This window comes from Palaemon carinicauda, chromosome 1 (assembly GCF_036898095.1).
Source record: "Palaemon carinicauda isolate YSFRI2023 chromosome 1, ASM3689809v2, whole genome shotgun sequence".
Classification (NCBI taxonomy): Eukaryota; Metazoa; Arthropoda; class Malacostraca; order Decapoda; family Palaemonidae; genus Palaemon; species Palaemon carinicauda.
In genome coordinates, this window is record NC_090725.1 from 171,144,445 (window position 1) to 171,156,944 (window position 12,500).

The 12,500-nt window shown below is 35.0% G+C and overlaps 1 protein-coding gene and 1 long non-coding RNA gene across 2 annotated transcripts; both read right to left on the bottom strand.

Annotated features, from left to right (window-relative positions):
* Positions 1-44: 44 nt before the first annotated feature.
* LOC137643683 (uncharacterized) lies at positions 45-922 on the bottom strand. The gene is made up of 3 exons (XR_011045046.1): positions 756-922; positions 358-443; positions 45-202 (listed from the first exon to the last, which is right to left on the bottom strand). It is a non-coding gene; the product is annotated as an uncharacterized lncRNA (long non-coding RNA).
* Positions 923-1,271: 349 nt separating this feature from the next.
* Positions 1,272-2,749, bottom strand: LOC137626775 (uncharacterized). The gene is made up of 3 exons (XM_068357791.1): positions 2,680-2,749; positions 1,950-2,497; positions 1,272-1,766 (listed from the first exon to the last, which is right to left on the bottom strand). Exons 1-3 carry the CDS (start codon positions 2,747-2,749, stop codon positions 1,272-1,274), a joined length of 1,113 nt encoding a protein of 370 aa, XP_068213892.1.
* Positions 2,750-12,500: the final 9,751 nt, after the last annotated feature.

The window sequence follows — 12,500 nt, forward strand, 5'->3', positions numbered from 1 at the left end:
AACCTTCATAAAATTATGAACTTTAAAACTTCAACCAAAAAACAACTAAGAAATTGAATAAAATAAAATAAAATTATTTAATGTATTGCTGCTCAAATTAAAACCAATGCTGTTGTTGCTGCTGTCGAAGATGATCGCCTTAAATGTAGGTTAAAGCGATGGTCAAGCATCTCCAACTTCCAATTACCATTCTCAAGAACCCCTAGATAAGCATAAAATACCAAATATCAGTTACACTTCAAATGGTAACTTAAACTATCGAAATCACTAATGAAATACTCAAACATAGGAATGCCATTCAAATATATATATTGTATCAATAATGGATTTCACTTAACATTATCAAATAATAATTACCTAAAGGCAATGGTCCACTTAGCGTATTAAGTATATCACTAGTATACAACGAGCCAAATTGACAGTAAGGCCGAACGAATAACCACCTAAGTAGTAAAAACAACTAATGTAAATAAACTACTAATTAACGTAAAAGTGGCAAAAATGAGAGAATACCAAAATATGATACAAAATTTAAATTATCTAACCAGCCCAAAGTAACTGAAGATAAATGAATCTCTCAATTATGACTGGGAAATTATAATATGGCAATTCCAAAAAAATGTAAATGATATGAATATTATCCAAGGGTATATTTATTTGTGGGGGCTAAAAAGCAAAGCAAGGGACTTTCATTATCAAATGAACTATGGATTATAAATCACAAAATTTAAATGACCTTTAAAATGATGACGTACCTCACAACCCATACTGTACGTGTATGCTGTTCGTAAATGAAACAAATCACAATTGCTGTGTTGGCTCTTGATAAGGCTTCCAAGAAGAAGGCAACGTAAGATGCGGATCCATGGTACAGATCACTTATTTTTTCACCATGACGATAAAGAGGCCAGCAAATCCAATGTTGTCACTGGTGAAGATAGCTAAGAACTAACTATATTTTCATGGAAAGCCGTCCACCTCTCCTTTCTGTAAGAAATGTATAACGAGCAGCAAGTCTCTTCAACGACCCCAACCATCTTAAGTTTTAACCGGTTATTAAGGAATTGTCATCATTTTATGAAAACCAAAAATATTTAAATACTAAAATGAAAGTTAAAATAAAAACAATCCTTTACAAACTTACCAAATTACCATATTATAAAAAGAAACAGAAAACAAAAAATAACTGTTATTTTTCAACACTCCCGGGGAAGAAATCAAATTTTACATAAGAATTATGTAAATTTGATCAAATAAAGAAAAAAAAAATATTAGTCTGAAATATCATCGTTTAGAATAGTTTTGAATTTTTGCCGTGATATCTCAGCAGCTTTTCTCTGTGGATGTTTTCTAGAAACGTCCATGCCTGGAATCTCTTCTTTCGATGCTACAGCATCCTCATCATCATCATCTGATCCTACAGCATCCTCATCAGATTCCTTCCTCAAGAGTGGTATTAAAGAAGTAACATGCCTTTTAGTTATTTCATTGGTTTTACCCTTCAGAACTTTCGCAGCAGTTACCTCTCCGTTGATATTCTTGAAAACTTCTTTGACAATTCCCATAGGATAATCATCCTTAATCAGCACAATATCGCCGATACTGATTTGTTTATGGTTTACAGGAACATATCTATCCTTCTTATCAGTAGCTTGTTTAATTAAAGTGTTCATGAATTCCCGACGATAGATTTCCAGCAAGTTGGTTCTAATTTGTTTCAGCTTCTCATAAGATGTTTTAATTTTATGTACAACATCAAAGTCAACCTGAAAATCCTCATCAGAATCAGGGTCAGCTTGTTATGCAGGAATAATATTCAAAGAGACCAATGAATATCCATGAATAAGTTCCTCTGGCGTTATAGGGTTTGGTACATTATTAGAACAATCTCTTAATGCTTCTTTGAATGCAATCGGCCTTCTATTGATCAAATGTACAGCATGACAAACAAGATATTCAAAATCCCTAAAGTCAATGACATTATTTCTGATTGACTTCCGTATCATATGCTTGGTCATTTTGACTACGCTCTCAACCAATCCTCCAAGCTGACTGCAGCCCTTATAGTACTGTTGAAAATGGACTTTTTCAACATTATTATCAGTTAAATACTGAACAGTCTCGGCATCCTTCAGGAAATCCTGAACAATATTGGCTCCTGCTACTATTTGCGTACCCAAATCACTTACTATAAACTGAGGGACTCCATATTCAAAAGAATGCAGTGACAAAGCACGCAAAAACTCTTCAACTGTCATATCCATACAGATCTTAAGATTAACTGCTCGTGTGAACATGCATGAAATAACAAGGATCCAAACCTTGACTTTATCTTTCCCTTGTCTCACATAAAATGGACCACAATAATCAAGGTATACATTACCAAAAGGTTTATCAGATGGACTCAATCTAAATTCCCTATAGGCTGATTGATTAAGTTTGACAGGTCTTTGGTTATATCTCCGGCATACAACACATTCCTTCAGTATCCTTTTAACTGTTGAGAAGAATTTTGGTATCCAGAATTTCCTACGTAATTCTGTCAAAAGGGCATAGCAACCAGCATGTTTCAAAAGCAAATGTTCATCCAATATAATAAGTTTTGTTAGAGTACTCTCTCTCTTGATAAAAGAATAGGATAAGTTTGGTTGGTTACACTGCGCTTCTCATTAAATTTACAATTCACTCTTATTAAATTATGAGTGTCTGGATACAAATTCAACTGTGATATCAAATTAGGCATAGCCATCTTGGTTTTAGAGTTACTACTTAAATAGTCAATAACATCTGGAAAATGTATTTGTTGTTCCCTAGAGATTATTTGAGTCAAAGCCTTAGTGCGGAGGTCCTTCTTATCAAAGCCATGTGACTTGTTTATAAACCCTTTCCATCGATCCCAGCATTCCAGAACTTTCGCATGTATAGATATCAACTTATTCATATTTGAATATCTATCTAGAGGTATTAAGTGCTCTAGTTTTACAGTTTGGCTTTCTTTTATACTGCCTCAATGGTTTCTAAATTCTCGACCATTGGTACCTTGAAACCTAAAATGTCACTTCTACTAGCTTGATCGAGATCACGTATATTGGGACCCTTATGGTAATTAGACTTCATTAAGCTTTTGAATGACAGACATCGTGTAATTTTGTCAGCTGGGTTGTCCATTCCACTCACGAAGGAGAATCCAACACTTCTCCCCTCACATAGCTTTATTATATGATTCAGTTTGTTCATTACGAACACTGACCTATTCTGCATTTTATCAAACCTATGAGAAAATGACTTAAGCCACGACAGGGCAACAAAACTATCTGAGAATAGCCCCAAGTCAACTATTTTGATGGGCACCAGGCACTGTGTGCCACTCAGTTCATTATAGGTATCCAACAAAACCTCTGTACCCAAACATATAGCCTGTAATTCGAGTGAAGGAATGGACTTTTCATGCAATTTGGATCCAATGAGTCTGTTTTTCGCTAATACAAAGCTTCTTTCACCACTTCTTATATTGCATAAATATATAACAACTCCATAAACTCTTTTGCTAGCATCAACATAAGCCTCAAGTTTATATTCATCTGTCCTTTCACCAGCACATCTCCGAAGCTCAAAAATAGGAGCAGAATTTACTTGGTTTTCAATATTTTTCCATTCCTTTTGTTGAAAGTCTCTAAGTTGTGTATCCCATCCAAGCATTCTCTCACATTGTAAGTCCTGCATAAAAAGTCTAGCTCTGTTAAGAAGAGGACCATTTATGTTGAAAACATCATAATTAGATGCAATGGATCGCAAAATTTCCCTCTTTGTATTAGCCTTTTCATCAAGGCACAATTTCCTGGTTGAAATTGTATCACTCCCTCGATTCCAGATCATCCCAAGTAATTTCACCTCCATCTCAGATTTCTTGCATCCTATATCCGATTGCATATTTTCTCCATCAATTTTATCTTGTAGTGTAGAATCATTAGAAAACATCTGCTGTAGTTCAAATTTGTAAGGACCAAAAATACCCTGTAAAATCTCATATATCCAATTCAAGGTTTCAGATGATTCACAAGTAAATCCACCATTATCCATATAGAAGAGCTGATACAATATCCATTTTGCATTTCTTATTCTAGGATTATCATTCTTGCTATCCAGTATTAAAATTTTGAAAAGAGCCAACATCAAAATTGTAGGACTGCATCGAAGTCCAAAAGGAAGGCGAACATTTTTGTAGGCAACTATAGAGAAATCCCCTTTCTTAACATTCTTATACCACAAAAAGAGTAACTTCTGCTGATCAAGCTCACTGAGAGCTATTTGATTGAATGCTTTCTTAATATCGAAGATCAGTAATTTAGATCCGAATCTCAAATGAAGCATTGCAGACGTTATCTTCTGATTGAGTGATGGGCCAGCATACATAGCCTGATTATGATTGACTGTCATCACACTGGACCTGCTAGGTTCACAAACATTGGACAGGAAAACAACTCTGCATTTTGTTGTTTCCCGATCTAGTCTAAAAACTCCCATGTGTGCTAAAAAACTGCACTCAGGATGCTCATCCATGTACCTTTCTAGATTTGGTATTCTTTCAATTATTCCAAGTTTTTCTTGTTCTTTAAAATTTTCATTCATAAGTTCCAAATTTGCCTTATTCCTTTGTAATTTTCTAGTGTTGGATCTCAATACAGCCTTTGCAAGGTTGAAATTCCGTCCAAGCAAATGACAGCTCTTTTCATTCCATAGAAGAGGCATCTCTAGCCTTCCTTCCTCGTTTCTTCTTGCGTTATCAAGGGTAAACTTAATCAAATTTGCATTACAATCTGACATAAAGTTTCCATCTTCATGGTCTGGTTCACAAATAGATTTCTCATACACAGACCGCAGCATCTCCTCAGTTGCACGTCTCGGCTCTGATTCTTCAATCATACCTTTTTCATTTAAAATAGCGAAGTTAGCTTGAACCTCCACCTCGCATTCCAAACTTAAGCCACTTGGCTCACCCATAGAACTTCCAAATCCAATATACTTGCAGCATTCATCTATGCCATCAAATACAGGGGATTTGTTTCCATTTAACTCGCATGTTTCCTCATAATCGGCAACCGAGCGAGAGTGCTCCGAACACCAAGAACAAGAAAAATCCTTTGAAAGATAAGGTAGATTCTGTTGCATAATCTTGACATTACCCATTAACATCACTCCTGCAGCTGATCCCAAATTAACAGATGGGTGATCATTGCCAAATTTTACTGAAAAATCTAATAAACAATGGGCATCATTTGTACCGAGTATCAAGTCAATATCCTTTATTTGATCTCTACCATCAGTCAAATATTTATCAGCTAATTTGAAGCCTTTTTTGGCAAAGGCCCTGGGCACTTCTGAAATTCCTGGCAATGGCAAATTTATTTCTATGCTTGGTACACACAATGCATGTATTACACATGCCTTATCATCAAAGTTGCACTTTAATTCAAATTCAACTATCTTGGATTTATACTTCTTACTTGAATTAAAACCATTGACTGTTAAAGAGACATTATCTTCTAACACTTTAAACCTATTATCACTTGCAAGTTTTTCAGTTACAAAACTGGTCTGACAGCCACAGTCCTTCAAACCTCTAACAAGGGCTCCATTCAACATTTCACAGGTAAAAGTTGGCAAAACAGAGGCGCCATCAGTGGTATGCAAAGCCTTAGTTATAATCATTACATCACTTGAGGTTTCCCTGTGTTTTGAATTACCTGCTTTTACTTCCTTGCTACCTCTCGTATTCATTTGTAGTTTTTCATCATGAAATTTTTCACCTTGATGATCACACAAAAATGAAAAATGCCAACCCTTACAAAAATAGCATTTCTTAAAGAATTTAAACTTGCATTTGTCAGTGGTATGTCCAATGTTAGCACATTTCTTGCAACCATTGAGTTCTTCTAAGCGTCTCAGGTTATGCTCAGGTTCTTTATATTTTATACACTTGTGTTGCATGGTTTTCCTGGCAAAGAGTGCACCTTTTCCTCGGAGAAGCGGCGTCAGCAGTACTAATTCTGTTAGTTTCATTATCCTCATATTTAACATTAACTGCAAGTGATGTAGAAGATTTTCCTCCTTGTCTCCTCCTTTCATTAAACTTCCTTGTGACGTCCATATAACGTTCAGATGCTTCAAATAATTTTTCTTTTATCTCCTCAAGTGAAGGACGTACATGATTAGTCACATTTATTAGCTGAGCTTTAAAGGAGTCATTCATGCCTTGCCAGATGAAATACTGCAAAATATCATCTACTTTGATTTCCAATGTAGAAAAAGTTTGTTACATTAGTAATTTTTCCAATATAGGAAAAAGGACCAGTGCCGTACTCAAGCTTCATTTCACTTAATTGCTTAATTACATTGAATTTCTGCAGCAAACGAGAAGCCAGTGCTTCTTTAAGCAATTTCTTAGCATCAGTATAGGTCTGCTTTGAAATTTCAAGATTCTCGAGTAAAATTGAGGCTCTGCCTGATACCTGTTGCTTGAGAAGTAATAGTTTATCTCTCTCATTGTAAGAATATGTGGCAATAGCCGATTCAAACTCAAAAAGAAATTTTTCAACATTTTCACTTTCGGTGCTAACGTAAACCGGAAGTGGAACTAAAGGACTCTTTAAGAGACTTCTTGCGGTCTCAGAATCCTTGGCCTCAGGCTTAGAATCCATCAATTGTAAAACAGCAAAACAGGTATTTAATTTATCTGAGTAATCATCACAAGACTGCAATTCTAATAAGAACTCCTCTTAATTTGTCCCGTCTCCATACAAAGACTTATGGATTACAGTATTAAGACTGTTCAACTGATCACTGTACGATACCAATTTAATTTGAACAGCCTTCAACTCAGTTTTATTCATACTCGTGAATTTATCATGTTCATTAAACAACCGCGTTACTTGGCCACGAATATATTTACGAGTCTTTAATTCTACACTCATTTCAATAAAATTTAAAACTTAGACCATGGACCCGCAAACAAACGAAACCCCAACCAGGAAGCTAACCAGACAGCAAAAACAGCACCTTACTTAAGCCCCACGTTGGGCGCCATCTTGAAAAATTTACCACGTTATTGGAAAATTAATACAAAGCGTAATTTTCTTATTTTAATGAAACCTTCATAAAATTATGAACTTTAAAACTTCAATCAAAAAACAACTAAGAAATTGAATAAAATAAAATAAAATTATTTCATGTATTGCTGCTCAAATTAAAACCAATGCTGTTGTTGCTGCTGTCGAAGATTATCGCCTTAAATGTAGGTTAAAGCGATGGTCAAGCATCTCCAACTTCCAATTACCATTCTCAAGAACCCCTAGATAAGCATAAAATACCAAGTCCTCACTTCACTCCGCATTCTCTACAGGTATAAACATAATAAAACATTAAATTGCATTACAGCGCACCGTGCCGGTTGACGCCAGGTTTATTTTTCCCATGAATCATACTTTTAAACAACAATATAGATATAACATCACATTCTAATAACTTCTACAAACTTCTGTACTGATATAGTAGTGCATATTTAAAACAAAATTAACAAACTTTCAAATTAACATATAAACCTCCTCTGCCGCCCAGGAAAAACCATAGATAAAAAACAAAATCTCAAGTTTTGAAAAAACTATGGAAATCTGTGTATCCACGGCAATAATGCAGAGTAAGCCAAATTTGAGTGGTGGAACCTCACTCTTGTACTACTAATAAATAATAATGATAATATTAATAATAAATTCGACTTGCTCGGGCTAGCGTGCGCTAGAAAGTGACCACTTACTAAATACCTCTTCAAACATCGAATACGTTTCACCCAAGACTAAATTCTCATTGGCCACTGCCTACATAACAACTGAACTTAAGTAACAAGACACTTAAGATCTGCTTACATGTCGTTAGGACAATTATTTTTCGCTATACTTCGTAACGCGAAAAAAAATTCTAGTCCTCACTTCACTCCGCATTCTCTACAGGTATAAACATAATAAAACATTAAATTGCATTACAGCGCACCGTGCCGGTTGACCCTAGATAATACCAAAGAAAGGGAGAGAAGGAAAGAAATTGAGAGAAAGAAATAAATGTTCCGATTGAATTATTTACACATTTAACCTCTTTTTGAAGCCTTTGACAAACATGTTTACTTGAAACAGACTACCAACGCTCATGTCTATGTAGACACCTATCATTGACGTTATCGTTTGCAATGTTTGAACTTGTAGCCACAGTTTTTAACAAAAAATACTGTTTGGTTACATTACCACAGTGCTTCACTTTACTTCAACCTATTCGGAAATACAGGAGCTTTTAAAACTTCTTAAATATAAATCGATCAAAGGACAAAATCATTCCAGCTTCCTCTGTATCATGCAAAATACATCAAATATGGAAAAGCATTTGTGACAACTTCAGATATCAAAAACTTCACAGTATTGGTGATTTTTCATTTTTTCCTTTTCAACTAAGAAATCTTCAAATTACAAATTTAATTCCCCAAATCTCAGATAAGAAAACTTTAATGATCTATCAAAATAATAAAGAAGTTTTTCAATATAGGAAAATATAAACCGCGCAGATTCTGCAACATCTGATTATCAAAAAGATCCTTTGTATGCACCGATCTACCAGCTTAATGTTTCACAGGTGCTTGCAAAGATTTAACAAGTGAATTTTCCGTTGGATCTATGTAACCCCTCACTTCATGCATCCGCGTTATGGCATAAATAGTTTGATCACTGGAGATTACTAAAGCACCGGAATCTAATAAAAGCGTGATAAATAAAGCAACATACAATGGCATTTCGCTTTGCTAGTGACCATTATTGTAAGTTTCTCTTTGTTGAAAGACAAGTTTGTAGGCCTTGTCGGTGCTGTCATTCATCGATGATAGAAGATGCCCATGACAACTGAGGTCCCACAATTTCCTGTCCAAATTAGATGCCACCGTCAAAGACGACTGCTGGCATTTCATTGCATTCACGATCCTGGAAAGCAGATTCCAAAAATAAAACATTGTACATATATGCTTATAATTTCAAAAAACTTTACCTTCTATATCAAAGTTAAATTTCAGCGAAAAATTTTCCATTTTTTTTCCCTTTTTTATCTTTGCCGTGTGTAATAAACCTTTTGCTACGTAAACGCTCAAAGTTTAACAATAAAGTTTCCCTCGATAATATTAAAAGTCAAGATGGAGAGGACTTTCACTCTGGAATATTTTACTAAAGAGAAGAATTTTTACCTCCATTTTATTAATAACCTTTGGTATAAAGTACCAAACCTCAAGTTAAAGCATAAATTCCCTCTGTACCTGGACACCAATATTAGAGATTAAAAACCTCAACATATTTTTAAAAGTAGCGAACCAGTCGAAAGAATGAATAACTTTCACAAGTCCATAAGTCTGAAAAATGTAAGCAAGAATTGACCATTCATCCATGTTAGTTGACAACACTTTAAAAAATCCGCTCTTTTGTACTCTTTCTGGGCTAACGTACATTGATGACCTGAACAGTGTATTCAGTACAAGTTTAAATTCTTTGGTTTTCTATGATTTCTAAATCTGGCTTTTTGCTACCTACTTTCATTAAAATCGAAAAATTTTTGTTATCTGGAACAACGTTCAAACATTGTCAAAGTACTTTACATGATTCTGTCTACTGCCTCCTGCTCCTTCATGTTTAATTTTAAAGATTCATTTGCTGTCCAGTTTCCAACCACACTTTTCACGATAAAAAAATTCGCTGTATTCATCGCTAAAAGCTTCAAAATGACTCCAAACCTACTACTGAGGTGTAAATTTCCTGTCTGAAGCGTCGCAATCTAGCGGTAAACTTCCTATGAGGCGTCGCAATATAGTGATAAGATTGCCTACATCCGAGGCTTCGCAATGTGATAAATTGCCTACATCTGATGCGTCACAATATAGTAATAAACTGCCTACATCTTAGGCATCACAAAATAGTAATAAACTGCCTTCATCTTAGGCATCACAATATAGTGATAAACTGCCTACATCTTGGGCGTCACAAAATAGTAATAAACTGCCTACATCTTAGGCATCACAATATAGTGATAAACCGCCTACATCTTGGGCGTCACAATATAGTGCTAAACTGCCTACATCTTGGGCGTCACAATATAGTGCTAAACTGCCTACATCTTGAGCGTCACAATATAGTGCTAAACTGCCTACATCTTGGGTGTCACAATATAGTGCTAAACTGCCTACATCTGAGGCGTCACAATATAGTGCTAAACTGCCTACATCTGAGGCGTCACAATATAGTGCTAAACTGCCTACATCTGAGGCGTCACAATATAGTGATAAACTGCCTACATCTGAGGCGTCACAATATAGTGATGAACTGCCTACATCTGAGGCGTCACAATATAGTGATAAACTGCCTATATCTTAGGTGTCACAATGAAGTAATAGATTAAATAAGTCTGATGCAAATATATAGTTAAAGTAACAACCAATATAAAAAAAGAATGAATTTCTGCGTCAAAACGTAATCTCAACCAGAGCATCTGATATTTCCCCATCAAGTTCCCAACTAGCTTTGCTCAATATGTAAAAATACAGAAAAAATTTACCGTTTTCATTTTAACAATACCTCTCACGACAAATTTCGTGGAAATTATGTAACAGACAATTCTGTCCTAAAGATATTCTTGAAAATAACGTTTTTGTTAATTCAGAAGGTTTGGCATCTAAACAAGCTCTTTAACGACATAATATATCCTTATACTGTAGTTACGAAATTGACCTTCATTATTCGTCCACTGTAAACCTTTCCAAATACAATTTAGAGTCTGAAAACCAATTATACTTTCTTGTAAATAAATCCAAATCTTGAAGCTTTCAAAGTAAATAGCTAGCATCCAATGCCCCTTCAAAACAACCATCCGCAGCTACCAAAAATATCTAAAGATAATCCATTATAAAATCTTTTTGAATTTTTTCTTCAATGAAAAAGATATTGGCAACGTTTTAATAGATTTCTATGAGATAAGCAGACTGTAGACTGAAAGTAAATATTAATTCCTAAAAAGGTTTGTAATAAAAAACCAGCCTTTGCTTACCATTTCCATTCTTGGCCACTGTCAAAGGAATTATTTCTTAGTTTCTCTGATACCAGTGTCACCCATTCTCTTTTAATAAAGATTCGTTCCTTTCTGACCCATTGTTACCCAATCCAACAACCATAGTAACGGTTTTGAAATGGAATTTTGTAATCGCCCTTTTAGACATCAATGACTACCTTACCGGACCCAATCGAATTCTGTTCAATGTTTTGTGAATAAGAACAACCAACAGGCGATTAAAAACAATAAAATAAAATAAACACAAAGTTCCAATTTCCTTGTACCAACTGCAAAGTATACAAAATAAAAACAGCTATATTTTCACTTATCTTTTCGACGTCTTTCTTGGTACATTCCCGGCTCCAATGTCCCTTCTCGGCCTTCATTGAGCTCTAGACCTCTTCCATCAAAGTTGATATGAATACACAGACTTTCCCTCAATCTTTAACTAGCTTGATACTTTCGGCGATGCTGCTCCTTGCGTATTAACTCGTTTCTGCAGCAGTTTTAGATGTTCCTTGTCCTCCAAGTTGATAAACAATCGCATCTAATGCTAACATTTTCGTATCAGTTTCCTCAAAATAACGCGATGCTCATTCAAATGGTTTTCCATCATACTTTAATGAGGTGCGGATACTTGTTGAATATTCTGCTGGAAATCGGATAATAGATTGTCCATCACTTCTTGAAACGGTTTCAGCATTTTGATTGCTAGCGTGAAAACATTATTCACATCTGAAACTGTATTTGACCCTGCCTGGCGTCCTGGCTAATAAATCCGACTTGCTCGGGCTAGCGTGCGCTAGAAAGTGACCACTTACTAAATACCTCTTCAAACATCGAATACGCTTCACCCAAGACTAAATTCTCATTGGCCACTGCCTACATAACAACTGAACTTAAGTAACAAGACACTTAAGATCTGCTTACATGTCGTTAGGACAATTATTTTTCGCTATACTTCGTAACGCGAAAAAATTCTAATATCAGTTATACTTCAAATGGTAACTTAAACTATCGAAATCACTAATAAAATATTCAAACATAGGAATGCCATTCAAATATATATATTGTATCAATAATGGATTTCACTTAACATTATCAAATAATAATTACCTAAAGGCAATGGTCCACTTTGCGTATTAAGTATATCACTAGTATACAACGAGCCAAATTGACAGTAAGGCCGAACGAATAACCACCTAAGTAGTAAAAACAACTAATGTAAATAAACTACTAATTAACGTAAAAGTGGCAAAAATGAGAGAATACCAAAATATGATACAAAATTTGAATTATCTAACCAGCTCAAAGTAACTGAAGATAAATGAATCTCTCAATTATGACTGGGAAATTATAATATGGCAATTCCATAAAAA